The 19,113-nt window shown below is 42.5% G+C and overlaps 1 protein-coding gene across 2 annotated transcripts in view; it reads right to left on the reverse strand.

Annotated features, from left to right (window-relative positions):
- TMTC1 (transmembrane O-mannosyltransferase targeting cadherins 1) overlaps positions 1–19,113 on the reverse strand; it is a 138,645-nt gene that overhangs the window by 106,867 nt on the left and 12,665 nt on the right. For both annotated transcript variants that reach the window (XM_069003062.1, XM_069003061.1), the window contains exons 3-5: positions 17,751–17,824; positions 16,400–16,576; positions 14,273–14,479 (exon numbers count right to left, since the gene is read on the reverse strand). In XM_069003062.1, coding sequence (XP_068859163.1) covers positions 14,273–14,479; positions 16,400–16,576; positions 17,751–17,824 — 458 coding nt within the window. The remainder of the gene's footprint in view (positions 1–14,272; positions 14,480–16,399; positions 16,577–17,750; positions 17,825–19,113) is intronic.

Below are 19,113 nucleotides of genomic sequence, written 5' to 3' on the forward strand. Positions count from 1 at the left end.
GACAGTCATTCCAAATTTTCTCCACTCCCTTTTCTCCAACTTTACCAGTGTGAGCAGGGGTTCAGCACAGCATTTCAAAGACCACATGTTCGCTCACAGCCCTTCCAGACAAAATGTCAACTCCAGACTGTGAGCACTTGCGTTTGCTGATGCGTGGCAGCGCTCCTAAGATCAGGAGCGGCACACCATCCAAATGTCATCTGGGCATGCAGATGCAAGATCAAGTGCACCTCCTCATACAACTAATTTTCCAATTAAGATTGAGACACTGTTGTGCTAAAAACACAACAAGCACATGGGGGAAGAGCTTGTTCTTGCTCCATAGGGATTTGTTATCAAAGATACGCTAATTTTACTCTAATCAGTTTGGTTTTACTCACTGACTTCCACAATATGTTAATTTTGCGCTGCAAAACATAGCTGTATTTTACTGCTTTCAAACAGTTTAGTATGACACCCAAAGGAAAAAATTTTTAAAAAACAACAACAAAACAAAGAAAGATTGGCAAATGTTCAGAAAGCTTGCTTCACCCACTCTGATCTCCATGCCAGTGCAGACATATTATTAACAGGACCCAACTATCTAATCTGAGATTTGTTCCAATCCAAATACATAAACTACATCACAACAGCAGCTGCTGAGTAGATGTACCCAGAGGAAGCCCAGCCTTTAGTCTGTCTGGAAAAACGATAAAACAACGATCACAGACTGCAAAACTTTCAGCAAGGAGAGCCCTGTTTAATCTGCTGGAAAAAGACATAATGAGATGCAGTGCTTGGCAGCTGAAATTAGATAGATCAGACTAGAAATAGGCACATTTTTAACAGCGAGAACAGCCTACTGCTGCAACCATCCACCTAAGGATTATTTCAAATACTCCATCGCATCAAGTCTTTAAATTCAGGGCTGCTGACAGATGTGTGACACAGCTCACAGAGAAATGCAGGCTTCATGCAGTAATTCTTACGTGGAGCTCTGTCTCTTGCACCGTGCTCTAGATCAGATTAGATGATCACAAATGGTCCCTCTTGACCTTAAAAATCTACAGTGACACTCAAGTAATGGTAAAAATTACTTCAAGGAGTTGCAGCTCTGCACAACCCAGAGAGATCACAAACTGTGTGACAGTTCTGCACCAATAGCCTGTGTCATTTCCCTCCCATACAAACTGGCTGAGGGCCACAGACAGAGCTGGGCTGGACAGCTGGCAGTCAGGAATCAAATTTAGTCCCTTGCTCTTGGGTTAGCAAAAGCTGAAAGAACTGTAAAAAAACTGCCATGTACCTTGAAGAAGCACTTCCCCCCTAAAACATCAGCTGCCTGAAGTGTCAAGGACTTTGAAAAGAAAGAAAGAAAAACTGGTCTAATTCACATTTCCCAGCAGAGGGTTGCTACAGTGTGGCCTTTATAAAAATGGCACAGGAAGAACGACAAAAAATTCTCTCTTCCCCAAATAACTGAGCAAATCTAAAATAGTTAATCCTGGAAACATTCTCAAGATTAGCCATGGCTCAACTAACTTTAACGATGATAATTTTTAATTTAATTTAAAGTTGAATATCCTTGCACAATAATGGCGGAGATGAAGGACTATTAAGGAATAATCTTGTTTATGGATCAGTGAACCCAGGAAAATTGCCAAGGCACTGTGAAACATATTCCTTATTCACACCTCATAATTAACTGAGTGTTCTGCTGCAATATTAAAGTCATCTTCGTTATGAGAAAGCTGCTCATTTGGGCTGGTATGCCACTGAGGGGTCTCATTCGGTTCTGGCATTTCCAAACTCCCAGGAAAAAGCACATTCAATCCATAAAAACAGCAGACTCCCAAAGTGTAAGGGAAGGCAGAGAAAGCCTTTGGTCCATGACAAAAGCACGGCTTGTGCAGAGAAAAAAACCACTTCTCTCCTTCCCTAATGCCACCTGGGAGCATTTATTTCTCTTTTAAAGGCAATTGAAAGAAGAAAATGCAGTTCTCGTAATTAATTCACATTGAAAGGCGCTTTTGATGGAGTCAAGAGGCCAAATCAGATCAAAGTAAATAATGCAACAAATAGTGACATGAAAGCCCTGGGACAGCAGCTATCACCGCTTGCACTGTCTAGATCTTCGTACTCAAAAGCAACAAATGCTGAAGCTTTCAGCTTCCAGGAAAGCAGAGGAAGATAGAGGGGCTCCATCCTTTCAGCAAATTTTAAGAAAGAAATTGTCCATTTACTGGGAGGAAGATTTTGTTGAGGTACATCTACTTAAGATTTGGGAAATCCTAGATTGAGTCTCTGCTTTATGTCAGATTTTATGTGTGTGAATTAGGGCAAATGTTCAAACTTTCTGCCCTTTGGTTTAGAGAGGTAACGCTTCCCCCTGAGCACAGACATGAGGGGATTCTGCCCTTCTACTCAGCCCACAAGCTTTGCCCAAGCCAACGTTGCTTTAAGATAGTACTGATTCCCAAACAGCAGTTAAGAAGGGAAGGATATAGTGTAAACCCCCATCTGGGTAACTGAGACCCAGATACAGCAGCTGCAGACTTCACTGGTGTCATCTCTGGCCCCAAAACCAGCCAGGCTTAGCTTAGTTCAGCATCTTGCTCCAGCCTTTCCCATGTACTGGGGAACAGGCCAGGCAGATGCAGCCAAAGCCACTACACACAGTACAAAACACAGTAATAAAATATACCCAGATTTTTCCATTCAGATTTTTACTGCACATATTACCTAAACAGACTCCAGTCAAAACAAAAGAATAAACAATAAAGAAAAAAGTGATGCCATAAATCAGCACCAAAAAAAAAAAAAAATGCAGCTTGTGAAAAACAGAAGTAATAATACAACGAATAAAAATCCAAGTCCCAGCATCTGGAGTACTCCATGTTATTCTGAGACTTTCCCTTCCTCTGCCCATTTCCCAAAGGATCTAACAGAGATCGAAGAGGTACAGGAAAGGGTAATAAGGCTCATCAGACACATGGAATGGTGTCTGCATGACAAGAGAGGAGAGAGAACAGGGCTCTCCACCCTGGGAAGGGAGTACACAGAGATACTATAAAATTGTGAAGGGCCTGGGGAAGGGAACCAGCAAAATTACTTTCTACTTCTTATCACACAAAGTCAAAGGGCTCCCAATGAAATTATCAGGTTTCAAGCAAACAAAAAGATTCCTTTATATGGTGTGTAATTAAAATCACAGAACTCACTGCAACAAGAGGCCCTCCAAGTCAGAGGAGAGAAGGGTTCTAAAAAGGAAATTAGGCAACTCCACAGAGGACAGGTCCACGGAGAGCCTTAAACACAGTGCTCTAGATACAGCATCCAGATCCATGGACTCTAAATCAATGCCTGGCACACGTTCAGCAGCCACAGTAAGGAAAGATAACCCTGTCCTGGCCCCATTCCCATTCTTCTCTTCTCTGTAAGCATCCAGTAATGACCACAGCCAGAACACAGACCTAGATGGATTGCTGGTTTGATATGGTGTCCCCACAAATTTCTGCTGTTATGTTAAATACACTGATAGGAGTCCAACAGACAAATCCTAACTTAAAGTAAAAGGAATTCTTTGTTTGTGTGTTTGTTTTCCTTGAAGAAATATCATGCAAAAATTCTTCTATTTATATTAACGCATGTCACTAGACCAAATGTATGAAAAAATGCCTTCTGGGTGGAAAGCTATCCATCATCTCCAAAAGCTTGTATGGGCAACGAATGAAGGAATTTCATTTTCCATACTGAGTAATTTCATGATGGAGATACCATTCAGGACCACAGGCAGGGTCATGACAGTGAATCCACAGTATGCCAGCCAAGATCAGCAAAGGAATGCTGATCATAACAGATTGATTAGAAAGACCAGCATTAACAGCCATTTAGACCACAGACCGGGTGACAGCTTTCTAAAATGAAAATTCCTGATGCTTCTACCAAAAACATTTGTATTCTAAGCAATTCATCTGCTGAAATGAATGCATGATATAATTATGGGAGAGAACAGGGGAGAAGAGGGAGAACAACAACAACAAATTAATTGAGTTTACTACCAGAAAACAAAAGAAACTTCTCTGCTTCGAACATTTACAGATAACTCACAGGTGCAGTGATACAAGCAGCTGTCATGAGATTAGGCAGAGATTACGGTAAAGGCAATTAAATCAGCTAATGCCAAAATATTCCAAGAGAACCCAAGGCCATCATTTTACACCAGCTTGGCTCTACAGAAATTCCTAACATGATCTTGTAGGAACTGTATGCGTAACAGTGGTCTATGAGAGGATAAAGCTGTGTTTTATGGGAAGGATATAAAGGTAATGTTCCATCTCCCTTCCACCTCTAACTGATAATTACTCTTTCCCTGAATTTTCTTTTGAACAATCAGTGGAAGACTTTCTTCTCAAGCTTTTCCTGCTAATTTTCCTCTTTGGAAGAACACCCAGAGAGTTTGTTGGCATCTTTCACAGATTAAATGGAACTGTACTTTATTCTATACTTTTTATATTAGCATAACCAATGTGCAACCTTAGTTAGTTTCAAAGTACTAATTTTATGTTTATTATTTCCTTACTCTAGAGCTGATTTGCAAAACCAAGGGATTTCACAGGTCAAAAAAGGAGAGATTTGAGCGGACCTCAGCCCCCAGCCTGAGCAGAGGATCTACAGGAAACATGCTGCCAATCAAAGCTTTAAACAGAGGGAAAAACTGCATTATCCACATGGCAGAAGAATGACATTTTCTTAAGACAACCAAACCTAACTTTTAGAATGGAGGTTAAAAAAAAAAAAAAAATCAAAACAACCACCACAGCATATTCCAGTGGAAAACTATCATTTAAACCACTCCATGATCAGCTGTGGCAGGCAATGAGAATTCATAAGGCAAAGCAGGGTGTCACCAGATGCTGCGAGACCTGTCGGACCTGGAAAGCAAACACTCGACAGCAACATTCCAACAACCCCAGCACAAACCTGGCCTTTCACAGCTTACTTTGGCTGATATCTGAATTTTAGCATGGATGTTTGAGAATGTGGAATGCATTTACGAGAGTCCCTTCTGCACTGCAGTTTCCTGGATATTCACATTCTGGAAACTGCTAAGAAGAATAGAAACAAAAAATCTGCATTTCAAAGATCAAGAGAGAAAAGTGTGTTCCAGCATTTCCAAGCCAAGTAGAAGATTAAGGTTTCTAATGCACTCGTTGGAAAAGAATATTGGGATAACTGCATTAGAAATGTGAAAGAGGATTTAATACTCTACTTTAGATTAACTTGAAGATTAAGTTTCTAGTCAGGGAAGAATCTGTTCATCTTGGAAAGCATACAGGGAGGATGGAGAAGCATTACACATGCTAGCAGGTTGGGTTTTTTTAGACTTTTTAAATCAAATATTAAGTCTCAACAGCTACTTCATATTAAAAAAAAAAATCAAAGTAACACTTATCACACAACTGAAATCATCCACCTAAAGTCGCCCTTGATGAGATTGGTGTCCTCGTGGTTTCAAGCAAACGATTGCTTGTATCAGCCAGTGAACACTTAAAGCCAAGTAACTTAGTCCTGAGAGTCTGCTGTCCTTCCCTTAATACTTGCTGTGATTAGCAGGTTCACAGAGGAGACATGGACCAGCTTGAAAAGCATCAGTCATTAATGAGGTAGGTGGTTACAACTGATCCCTTCACTCCTGAGAACAGCCTAAAAGTTTCCACTAGATGTCCAAAAATGTGCCTGACAGCCAAAGCGTAAGAGAGAAATTGTTCAATTAGATTTGCTATCCAGGGAAATACCTGCAATAATCTGGGTATCATCCATCTTCAGGTGTTGTGGTTGGGTTTTTTTTTTTTGTTTCCTGGGTGACTGAAATACTGTTGTGTGCCAAACTAACCCAGATTTGCTGCAAGGAAAATGACCTGGCAAGCCATTAGGGTTTGTTCTTGTTTCTCAGCTGCTGTTAATTCTTTGACACTGGTTTACAGGGCTTTCAGAGAAAGCCAGTGAACACGGGCACGCTGCTGTTTCAAACACTGGTTTAATGAGACTGCCATGAACTGTGAATAGAAAGGCAGTCCTGTGAAGTAAAGGGAATGAACAGAGGCTCCTGTGAGTCAGCTCTGGGACACACAGGCTGCACCTACAAATTGGGGATTTCCAATTAGCAGCACAGGGAACAGAAGAGGCTGATGTACAATGAAGTGACTGCAACTGCAGGGCTTAAAAGCAACTCCCATTAATGAGAGAAAAAAACCCTCTCCCTCTGCACACAAATGAATAAGCGATCAGCATCTTTCAGAAGATGGAGAAAAAAGAAATCCAAAACCACCAAAACCAGTCATTAACTTTTCCTCCTGATTCTGTTCTGCACAGCACCATTCTTTGTCCCAGGCACAGTTTCCACAAAAATGGATTTTAATGAACTAAATGAAAGTCTAAAAGGTCTTTAAAGTTTAAATAATCTTCTCTAAAAAGAGGAAGAAGAAAAAAAAAGCTAGAACATGTTAAGTCATCATCAGCTAAGAAAAATATCATCAGACTCAGTCTTGTCCCTTTTTTCTGACATTCAATGTACATGAAGGCAAACTACTTCAGTTTATTCACTGCTTACTGAAATAAACAGGGCCTCTTGGTACTGTCACATATAAATAGTCCAGGAGAAATTATTTACTTTCCACTTCCTTCTAGGAAGTATTTAAAAAGAGGGAGAGTGGTGTTTTTCTGTACTGCAAGAAAAGTGCTATCCAGAACAGTGGCTGAAACACAGATCCAACAAAGGGTGTCAAACTTAAAACTAACCCTCTTCTATTCAAACAAGTGCATGCACAAGTGCCTACTTTTCCAGCCACAAGGAAGCCAAGAGTGAGATCAGCTGTGGCTCCACGCCACCCCAAGCACCAGAGCAGAGCAGGCTCCTGGCTTCTGCCTGGCCCTCCACTCTCCTTCCTCCTCAAACCCAGGCAGGAAGCACAGGGAAAACTCACAATTTAGCTATAGGCAGAGGAGAGCTGAACCCCCAAAGCTGGAGAAATTAGGTCAAAAAGAAACTGGGTTTGCAGCCCATGGAGCAGAAACCCATGCAGAGCGAAGGAGGAGATAAGCAAAGACAGTGAGTGCTGACAGCTCAAAGAATCCAGAGGGACCTTGCTCTCATGCTGGGCAAAGCTCCCATGGCAGAAAATTGAACCAGAGAGATGGGAGGAGTGGGGAGCACACAGAGGATGCAATAGGCAGTACAAGGACACAGATCAGGGCCCTTGAATTGGCTGGGCAAGGACTTAGGGCTACAGGAGGGACCATGGGAGTGAGACTGACACAGTAGCTCTTGAGGAAAGCAGCAAGATCTAAAAGGCAAAGCCTGAGGAGCAAAGACTGGAAGCAATTAAATGACTAAGGAAAAGCAAACAAGAAAAGAGATGAGGACAGGCTGCAGTAGATGAGGCAGGACAACAAACTGGGGAGAGAAGAAGGAAAGGGCTGCCAGAAGAAGCTGCACATGCTGGGCCAGGTTCACTCCTCTCGGAGTCTGGAAGGGAATGTCATATCATTGTGTCTCCTCTGTCTGAAAACATCTAAAGGAAAAGGTCCCTCATCTCTCAATCCTGACTCCTAAAGGGCACAGTCTACTGCTGGTACCAGCTAGTCTGCTTGCCCAACCAGCAGATGTCCATGCAGTAAATACAAAGGTGAATCGAATTCTTAACATCCATGTGGTTCCCCACTACAAAATTTCTGGCTATTCACTTTACTTGTTTTGCATAGTCAGGAAGTTAAACATCCAGAAACTATGCCAAAAGTACCTTAAAAGGTTACAGACTAAAGTAACAAACTGCAAGGAAATACCAGCACTTGGTAGTCTGTACACAGAGGAATTATTGAGAAGCTGTAAATCTGTCTCAGAGCAGGACTTGAATAATATGAAGTAAATAGGGCACAGGGCAATGCTCTGGACCAGGAAGAAACAAAATATTGAATAGTTACTCATTAAGTGAGCACCATCCATTCTGGGCAATGAATTGAGCAGGGATTGTGCAAAAAAAAGCTATGTGTTAGTGTAATTAAAGACTGTCACAATATAAACACACAACGAGGCCAAAATTAAATCAGGTCTTTCTTACCTGGTGAGTGCATAATTTTGCAGCACAATGAGGTCTAAACAAGTCTTTTTCTGCATGCATGCAACCTTAGTCATCACCGTACCAAAGCAGTGCTGCTCTTAACTAAAACTTCAGTCTGCAAGCAGTGAGTTCAGTTACTTGTACAGAAACAGCACTCGAAGATTTCAAAAAATAAGGCACACACATGCCTAAGAGAGAGCCCTTGGCTTTGTTTCTTTTTTTGGGGGGGAACAGAAATATTAAAACAACAAGCACATCACACAAATGGAGGTGGAAAAGCAGCATGCATTACTGTGCCTCATCTTCCAGCACGTGCCATGGGAGGAGAGGGATGTAATTATCTTCCCAAGATTACACAAGGGTTCTCTGGAAGACAGTTACAGGCCAGAGCGTGTAAATCCTTGGCTGAATCCAAGGCTGTGAGCATAGGGGCACCCACATCTCCAATGTTTCTAGACTCTAGCAGAGCCTTCTGGTGGCCTCAGGTACCATCTGTGCATGACAATAAATATCATCACTGACTGTAGGGAAAAGGATTCACTCAACATTTCCTACACAGACTGTACAGACACAGCAGTAGAGAGAGCTATTGCTCAGACTCACAATGGAAAAACAATCTTAAGAACCGAGTTCAGAAAAGAATAAACCACAGGCCAAATCCACCTCTGCAATACACCTCCCCAGAGGCAGCCAAACTTCATTCATAACTTAAGCTTACTAAATAGCAAGAATGGCAGAGCCTTAGCAAACCTGCTAGAATTAAAAAAAAACTTCCAACACCACAGAAGCAGCATCCCACGGATCTCAGGATAGCAAGGACACTTACCTAATCTGCCATCTTTCAGCACACACTGTGCTTCCCCAGGCCTTGGGACTCAGGGCCCTACCTGCCTTCTGGAGCTAACTTGCATTGTCCTATTCTCAGTTCAGTTTCAATTATCAATCAGGGAAAAAAAGAAATCAGCCTATAGCCAGTGACAGTGCAGCACTTCCTTTTCTCTGCTTTCCCACAGAGGCAATCCAACACCAACCTTTGCTCCGAGTATCATGGACTAGGAGCTCGAGCCTTTACTTGCAAAATCTCACAACCCTGAGGACTTCACCAGTGAGAGAGGAAAGGAAAAGCCTAGGCTGGCTCTATTGCTTAATGCTCCAGATTACTCATTTTGCTTTCCTAGAGAAGAAAAGCATTTTGACTGCTAGGCTCCCAGACCTTTCTCACCATAGAATGAATCTCAAACTGTCCTGGAATTTCTCCACCAGCTTTTGCTGTGGTGTTTGCAAAGCCCTTTAACACTTCCTTGCTATTTTGCTGTTGCACAGCAAGGAACTTTCAGGTCAGAGTCAAGTATCCAGGTTTTTCTTCTGCCTTATTTTGGTCAGGGGCACGCATACAACATAAATAATGGTTACCTTACTGCTTTCTCAGAGGCACACATTGCTTTTTCCTGCTGTGATTTGCATATGAGCACAACCACCACTGACCTACAGGGTGTGTAAGTGCAACTAAGAACAACTTACCAAAATTTAAGAAAGTTGTACCACATCTAACAAAAAGTGTCTTCCTCGCACTTTTATAACCCAGGCAGCTTCATACCCACACCTTCCTATCAAACACCCTCTAACAAATACAAGAAAAGGGGAAGTTTGCACACATGAAAGCCCACATCTGGGAAACTGGTCCCACTCTTCTGTCTGTATCAGTAATGAATCTAGAACGTAGCATTGCACTGTGTGGCCAGGGGAAATTCAGCTGAGACTTCTGCTTTTAGAACACTAACTTACTGTTTAAGCATACTATCATATTTGTTAACAAAGAAAAAAAAATTAAAGCATCATTGCTATGCAAAGATTGGAAATAGAAGCAGCCAGTGAGGAAAAGCCAAGCAATTGCTATGTAGCCACACACTGTGTGTGCCAGCGCTTTCCCCCCACCTCTCCCTCTGCTCTTCCTTCATGCTGAAGGACAGCATCTGTTTCAGCTCAAACCCTGACCATGCACACTGCACAGGGACTCAGGGAAGATGTGTTATGACCTCAACATATTTTTCCTCATAGTTTATCAAACTTAGGGCCAGTGCAGACATCTCTGGAATGCACCACATTCTGCAGAGCATTTCCATCTTCTTTCTCTTGCTATTGTAAGAGGAAACAACAGTGCCACCAGATCAGTTTAGTTATCAGATCACATTTATCCCTGCTATAGCCTTTAGGAGTTCATTGAATTTTGGATCAATGGGGTTTTGGGCCTGGATCCCACAATGCTAATGACAGTGCATTCCCACGCTCTCTTTTACACGTACAACACAGATTTAAAGTGATGCTGTTGGGCACAGCTCCAGGTACACCTGCTTCTTCTGTAACCTGGCAAAAAAAAATTAGAATAAAATACATAAATAAAAATAACCGTCCTGGGTTAGCAAAGCATAGTCCCGGAAGTGATGTTCTTGCAAAGGGGTGCTTACAGCTTCCTCTGTGACCTAATAAAACCTATCAGCTGGCCAGTTTGAATATGGACAATTCTTTGAGCCACTTAAAGTTGTGACCGCCTCTGTGATCCACACTTAAGAATAGACAAATCCCGAGGCAGAGCCTCTGTCTCATTTCTGGCACTGGGACAGGAGGCTGCAGGCCCCGTGCGGGGGCCAGTGTGCCCGGCCCAGGCCCTGCTCAGGCCAGGCCAGGCCGGGCCACGGCCAGCCTGGAGCCATGGGCCTGCTCCAGCCGTGGAACCTCCCCCACAGCCCTGCTGTGGGCAGCCGGAGCGGCTCAGCTCTCCCTCTCCAGTGCAGCCAAGATTCAGCTGAAGCTGCCCTGCTGTCCGGCAAAGATCATGTGACCAACAGCAATAAGCGAAATTCCAGCTGCAATGCCCAGGTGAGATTAACCCTTTTAGTGCTGTGAAGAGCTGAAAGCCTGAGGGAAGAGAAAGGAGATGCTTAAAGCTGAAATTCTGTTGTAAAGCTATGATATATCAGAGTATCCTGTTGTAATTTCATGAAGGCATAGGGGGTGGAGAGCTCAACTTGTACTTGTGAGCAAAAGCACCTGTGGTAAGATAGGCAGATGCTGATGCAGCTGTAATTTCATGAGAAGTTTGGACAGGGAGAGATGGAAACAATGAGGAATTTTGCTCCAAATGGAAAAGGAGAAAACCTCAGTTCCTAGAGGTGCTCCTAGAGATAGTCTTAGAGATGAAGATGAGGAGAACCCATTGCATCCAGGGAAGGAGGGGGGCCTCTATTCTTAGAGATGAAATGCTCCCAGAGATGGGTGAAGAAAACTTTGTTTCTGAATGGCTCAACCTTAGAATTCTACCCCAGTAATTCAAGAGTGGACCCTCGAAAGCAGTTGTGGGAAAAGCTGCAAGTCGTGGGAAGGGACTCACATGCGAGCAGAGAACCAACCTGAGCGGCTGGCTCGTTGTGATAGTTTCTCCATAGCATGGGCAAGAGAGACTCCTCTTCCTAAATGAATTGAACAAGGTTATTATGGAAGTGGTAAACTGACTGAACATCTCAAGGGTTGGCTTTTTACATTGTCAGTGGGAGAAGGGAGGAAGGTGGGGGGAGGAGAAGTGTTCTGAAGGTGTGCTTGATTTTTTTTTTTTCTCCTTTTAGGTCTGTTAATAAACTTATTTATATTCTTTCAAGTTTGGTGCCTGCTTTGCGTTTCTCCTAATTCTTATCTCACAGAGGGTAAATAGTAATGAGTATTTTGGACCAAACCACTACACCAAATTGGTGTTTCTGCCCGGTTCAAACCGAACCCACTACAAAAAAACCTCATGCAACAGTTCATATACTTGGAAAACAGCAGCATTAATTCCAGTCTATTGTCCACTCCAAGGGAAGAGTCTCACCACCGACAGACAATAAAAATGAGCTTCTAGGACACCAAAGAGAAACAGAGATTTCAGTTTCAAAAGTATGCAAGCTATCGAGGAGTTTTGTTTTTCAAGAAGCTTAGACCACAGTCCTCAGCTCATTTACACAGCTCAAAACCATCAGAGTGATTAGGTGGCATGGAGGTGTTCTTGGGCTGGACCACACTTAGCAACACAGAGTGCGAGGCACATAGGACATGGCACAACCAAGCCAATGAAAAAAAAGAAAAAAGGTAAAAAAATAGATTCCAGTTTTCAGTGGCCTCAACAAATGATGAAAAAGAGAATGAGTGACGATGGCCATTGACACTGATTTTCAACAGGACACTTACCCTAAACAGAAGTACAAGCCTGACATGAAAGTTTCTGTCTGTCCTTCCCTATTTTTATCATATGCAAAGGCACACACATTCACAAGCCTCTTTCAGGTTTTAAAACTCAGGGAGATGGATCCAACCCACAAGAGATTCTAGTTACCTCATTTCAGCAGCATACGCCAGCATTACTCAAAATTGCAATAAATTGTGGTGATAAAACCTACAATTTCATCCAGACTAACTCATTCCTTACTCCTGAAGGCAACTGGGACTGCAACCCACATATTCACTGGATAGCTGAAGATAAGAGCAAGTGACAATAAAGAACAAAAATATCTCTGCACCAAGAATTTACATAACTAGCTCCAGTTACTGCTAATTAGACCAATTCCCTTAGTTCCTCCATTACATCTTCCTGCATTTTTCAGTTATCTCTAGTAAGAAGATGCATAATAAATTATTATTAAATAGAAACCTACTTGATCACATTACAAGTACTTAAAAGTATAGATCATTGCACTACTACTTTATTCTAATTGAAACCTTCCAGTTAGTAATCTGGTGCACTAAATAAGATACCTGAAGCCAAACTGGAGCACTGTACCAAATCTGTCCACAAATTTTGGAGCTTCTGAAATATTTAAAGCTTTGTTCCCCCCCCCCCCCCCCTTTTGCCATGGAAGAAGACCTACACAAGCCAATGTGAATTACAAGGGAAAATTGCGCAATTAATCTTAGATTTGATGGCAACTTCATTTTTTCCTTCTAATTTCTTCTATAGCAAGGATTTCCTTTTTTTTTTTTTTTTAATGCAGAATATATTTTAATAGAGAAATTGTCCTGAGTTCTTCCTACTTCATATCATATAATATGTCAACAGCACAGCTCTCACAGGCACGCTTCCCTCTCAGCCACTGGGACCAAGCCAGCTCCACTTTGGGCATCCCACGGCTAACCCTCACACAGCAAGTTGTTGCAAGTGTGTTGTACACAGTCAGTCACTTGAGAAGAGAGCAGCTGAGCAGCTTACACCACCAGAGAGCCCCTTTTCAAACAGAAAGTAGCTATGTATATGCAGGGCTTGATTTGCCATGTGCAGAAATCCTTCACAACACTTGAAGAGGCAGCTGCCAAGAAGCAAATGCCAATTGGCAGCGTGGAGGAGCTCACTCTGAAGCCATCCCACGTGCATGGGCTCTCCAACACAACTTCTGCAGCCTCTCCTGAAGAGGCTGGCAAACTAGAGGCTTTCCCCTTGTGTAAGAAAGGGATGTTCCCAAAAGCGGGGGCAAGAGGGAGGGTGTCTGGAAAAAGTACAAAGCAAAGGAGGGCAGAAAGGAGCAGTAGGAAGAAAGGAAGAAACAGGAGTAGAAGAAACAAGGAACAAGATCATGAAGCAAGACAGGAGATGTTTTTTTATATTGATAACCTCCTGCCCCCTGTTGTGGGCATCAGTCTATTCTCCCAAGTAACAAGCAATAGGATAAGAGGAAATGGCCTCAAGTTGTGCCAGGGAAGTCTTAAATTGGATATTAGGAACATTTTCTTCACTGAAAGGGCTGTCAACAACAGACTGCCCAGGGAAGCAGTGGAGTCACCATCACTGAAGGGATTTAAAAGACGTGTAGATGTGGCACTTAGGGACATAGTTTAGTGGTGGGCTTGGCAGTGCTGGGGTAATGGTTGGACTTGATAATCTTAGAGGTCTTTTCTAAACAATTCTGTGATACTATTCATTAGGGAAAACAGAGACAAATACAAGGATCAAAGAACAAAAACACTGACAAGTCCTCAGATATTCTCCTCCTTTTTCCCTTAACCCTCCTTCCACCTCCTCCTGTCTTCCCTCTCCAGCAGCACAAGAAATCACAGCAAGTTCAGGACAAAAATGGCTAAAACAAAGTGAGCGAGTCGACATTTTAAGGTAGCTGCAAAGTACACTGGAATGGAGCGGGAGCAGGCAGCAGTACCTCCGAATGGCCCACATGGCTCTGCTGGGCACGGCCAGGCCCCCGCTCGGCTGCTCCTCGGGCGACGCCGGGTGGCAGGAGCTCCAGGCGCCCCGGTGAGCAAAGCGCTGCTTCCCGTTCTCCCGGCCCGACAGGGGCACCTGCGGAGAGCCACACGGAGAGGCCACGGGCGGCCAGGCAGGCCTCTGGGGAATGCCCCCGTTTCTCCTGAGAAAAGGGAGAAAAAGAAGGGAAAGGGGAAAGAAAAGGATTTAAGGATTTTTAGTTTGTTGCACTTTCACTTATCAAAAGGTTGAACATCATGAAATCGGCACAACGTGGTATCAAACTACAACAGACAGCATTTCTTTAATCCAAAACGAAGTCTTTGTGTGCTGAGAGGACAGTATTTATTAGTTCCTAATTAGATCTAGAGGAAGAGACTTGACAGCAACAGAAGATGAGCACTCCTGTATCAAGCTGTTTTCTGGACCTCTGTTAAGATGGGAAGCACTGTGCTGTCATTCCTAATTTTTTGCTCCAAAAAACAAATGACGTCCCACCACTTTTAAACAGAAAACAAATCTGTACAGGTTGGAAGAAGGAGCAGATAAGTTTTCAACAACACATAGTAGGCTGTTTGTTTTCTGCTGCCCCTTAAATCCAAATACACTCATAAAATCTTGAGCATCACAAACAGAGAGATAAATGCACAATACGAGCAACAAGAGAAGATATAAGAATACAGCACATCTGGGCTAAAAAGCTTCATTCCTACAAGCTAAATAGTGCCACAGCTGGGCAACTGGCCACCACTAAAACAAAAAAATAGCTTGAAGAAGTCAAGCTTTTATTTATGTGGGCCTGTGGGAAGGGGGAGACTGAGGAAAGGAGGGAGAATGAAGGCACAGATTTTCCTCCAGTTAATTAACAGTTGTGTTCCCTTTAGCCAGGCAGCTCCTGAAACAGGCCTGTCAGGCTGTAAATGCAAGTGTTAACCAGCAAGCTGGCTGTCAGTCCCCAGAAATCTCCCTGGCTACTTGCCCACCAGTCACACCACTAAGAACTACTTATCCAGTGAAAAGAGGAGGAATCCCCTGCCGATCCATTGTACCTGCCCGCTGATTGCTGTTGCTGCCAGAGGGCATGGTCTATCCCCATTAGGGGCTAGAGAAAGGGCCACAAAGGAAGGGAAGCCAGGATGCTCCTGGGAGTCCCCCTTCCCCTCCCTGCAGTTGCTGCTCTTGCCTTGTGCCAGCTCTGTTCTCTTAATTCACTGCGGAAACACAAATTCAGTGTCCTTTTTATAACCCAGATACACACGAGCTCATGCAGGGTGTGACAGATACCAGAGCTGGTTGGGCAGCACCAGTGGAAACATAAGAAATGATATGAGGAGTGAGACCTCCCATTCCCAGTAGCAGTGAGCTCTTATGTTCACTCACAAATCTGCACCAGGGATGTTTTGGGAGAGAAATTGATAAAAAACAGCTTCTAATAAAACAAGACTTCTGACTTTGAAAGGAGATGGAAAATGGCAGTTATTCATGACATAGTGGGTGAGGGATACAAACTTCAAAGTATTTAATTTTTCTCCAGTGACTGCTGAGAGCTGCTAATTATTCCAATCAGAATTGGATGGGTATTTTCCCTCTTTTTCCATTCTGAAAGGACAGAAAAAATATCAAACCTGGTTTCACTACTAAACATCATACAATACTTCTAAACCCATGGCATTGGAACTGAATAATCAAGCAGACACTGTGAACGGAAGGAGTTAAGCCAGGGAAATTTTAAGATGTTGATGCTTCAGTCAGAACTCCCACACTAAAAATAAATGTTAGTCTTGCCAGGGTGAATTCAGAATTTTAGGGATCAGTTCTTCACATCCGGTCTATTTACCCAACAAAAGTTAACAGGTAGCAAGAGAGTAAAAAAAAAATTAGAAAAAATGAAACAAAACACAAAACCAAACACAAAACCACAGAACAAAATCGTGGTGCCCTCCAAATTTGTCAAATGTGTACCATCTAACTCAGCAGGGCAAGTCCAGCTCCCCCGGTGCTGTATATCATAATCGTACGTATTTTAGACTCACAGGTGAAAACACTTGAAAAGCACATAAAGTGAGCATAACATGTTACTTACAATTTGAGTCCATTGTAGGAGAGGGAAAAGAAGTCATAAACCAAGCACACACCAAACACAGTGACTCCAGTTTCTTTCACCAGCATTGCACACGTCCCAAGGAATAAACTAAGCAGCAAAAAGAATGGGGAGGCAGTGGGAGGGAAATGTTCCCCAACATAAAGCTGATCCACACTCCTGAAAAACAGAATTGACATAAAATATCTTAACTGCTCTGTTTTTCATGTTTACTGCAGTCACACAAATACTGAGACACTTTTCCTTAATGCCTTAAGATGGCTGACACGAACATGTTAAGACATGAACAATCTAAAATGATTTAAGACTTAGACACAGGACAGGAAGGAAAGACACAAATATGAGGAGCTGCTCGAATTCTTGGTGCACAAGTGGGGGAAAAAAGAGAAGCAGAAAAATAAAGTAGACTTGAAACAGTCAGAGGAAAGCAGAGTAAGTACAGAGAAGGCAGAAAAAACACCTGCTTTCTGTCATGTGGAACACACATGCTTAATTCTCCTTATGGGACCAAGAGCACTACGCAAGCAAAAATTCCTTCATCCCACCCACACTCCCCTGAGTCATGAGAGATGTGTCCTAATCATTAACAGACTGGGCAGCAAGCCTCTGTCACAGGGGAGAAGGTAGGAAAGAACCGAAATCAAACAGGCAGGTTCCTACAGGGTCACTACCAGTTTCACACCTTTGAAACCTTCTGAAGAAAACAGCATTGTGGGTTTGTAGCACACAGCCCCAGAGGGATATAAGCAGTTTTTCCCCATGGCTGTGATGACATGGTGCTATTTCTGACTGCAAGCAATGTTATTTCTAACTGCAAATAAATGCAAAAGGTACAGAAACCCCATCCAAGTCAGCTATTTCTGTACCTATACTTGTTCAGTTACAGTTTTAGAACACAGAGCAGCAAGCAGTGCCAAGTTTTCATCTGAAAAGGATGACTAACGGTCTAGACACACTCCTTAACTCTCCCAGACCAGGTGCTCCAGAGTCCCACAGCCACAGCAAGCATTTGAAAGGCAGGCATGTGTCTGTCTGTTCTTCACTCTGCATACAGACAATTTGCCTTCCATTGAAAACATTTCTTTATAAGTTTTACAAGCCCTCCTCTGGTGTGTGGTCAGCTGCAATGTCAATGGAAGAGGGATTGCCAATGTTGACTTCTGGTTTTATGGTTTTTTGCTCTCACAAGCATCACCATGGCTGCAAGCAGGGGCCAGGACACTTCCACGCAGCAGTGCTGTGGGAAGGACCTCTGCCAACAACCATCAAACACTGACAGGTTTGCCTTTGCTCCCCTCCTCAGATGAGAGAATCTCACAGTGTTATCACATACCTATTATAGGAGAGAAAAGCCAACAGAAAGAGTAGACAGGCAAGGACATCTGCTCTGCCTACTATACCTGTTACCTGAAAGGAAAAGAGACACACAGGTGTAAAAACACATCTAAAAATGTTAAAACGCTCAGTGACTGCCTCCACAATCCATGCTCACTGCTACTATTTTAAGCTTTTGATCTTTCAGTGTTATCCTCCCTCAGCACAGCAAAATGTTACTTGGATAGTGTAGGATACACTCAGTTTTGTCTGCTGCATTTCTTTGCATACTTGGCAAAACAAATGAGTAAGCCAACAGTAAAGTCATTCTTTACGCAATAAAATATTAATACAATTACACAGAAAATGCCAATTTTAGGGATCTGTTTTAATTTTGTATAATAAGGCTTAGATGAGAAAGGTATCCAACTCCCAGTACTGAAATCTGTTAAAGAGAAAGACTTATATAATAAGTAACATTTGAATGAACTTTATCACCAAAAAGGGATAGTGTTCTAGAACTTATTGCTCCTGAACAATCTGAGTTTGTGAGAGTTTTTTCTACATATTAATTAACAAAATCTTATTATAAAAAAGGGAATACCGAAGAAGAATGGATAAACACTCTTTTTTACAGCTATTTCAATATCCTATTTCATACAGATCTAAAAATCACCCATAAAGCAAATAAAAGACCCTTTGAAATTTCACCCCTTTTGAGATTACATAATTAAGTTATATTCAGAGCTCTGGCATTTATTTTAACCTTTTAAAGTTCTAACCCAGACAAAAATAAATTCCAAGAGTGCCTTTTCTAAAACCTCCCTTAAAATACAAAGCTGTATTATCAAAGGGAACCTAGCTGATTGGTTCACACAACACAGCACAGGGAGCAACTCCAAAGCTTGTGGCTTTTTGTTATTAAGGTAATCTCTCCTCAAAAGTTCTCAGCCACAGGAGCCGTTTCCCTCCCTCATTTACAACGGCTTGGAATGAGAGCAGTGTGATGTCAGTGGTATCTCAGCTAATAAGTGCACTTCTTTTTTACAGTGTGGAGAACTGGACATTGCCTCTCCTTCTCAAAGGCAGCAAGACTCCTTGTAGCTACAGAAGTGTCTCCTCGTGCTAACAGACTGCAGCTTTGGAATGACTATGTCATTAAATGTTTCCTTATAATGAAGGGAAAGATGCCCAATATGAGCTGTTGTTCTGTAAACTTATGCTGGTGTTCGTTAACAACTTTTTTTCTGAAGATGATTCTCCGAGCTTTTAATTGAAATAAATATAAATTAATCCATGAGTCACATCACCTCTGTCTGAGAGAGCTCCTCCAGAATACACACTAATGCTCCCTTCACTTTTTCTCCCTAAAATTGATGGCT

The sequence above is a fragment of the Aphelocoma coerulescens genome, chromosome 1A, assembly GCF_041296385.1.
Source record: "Aphelocoma coerulescens isolate FSJ_1873_10779 chromosome 1A, UR_Acoe_1.0, whole genome shotgun sequence".
NCBI classification, from domain to species: Eukaryota; Metazoa; Chordata; class Aves; order Passeriformes; family Corvidae; genus Aphelocoma; species Aphelocoma coerulescens.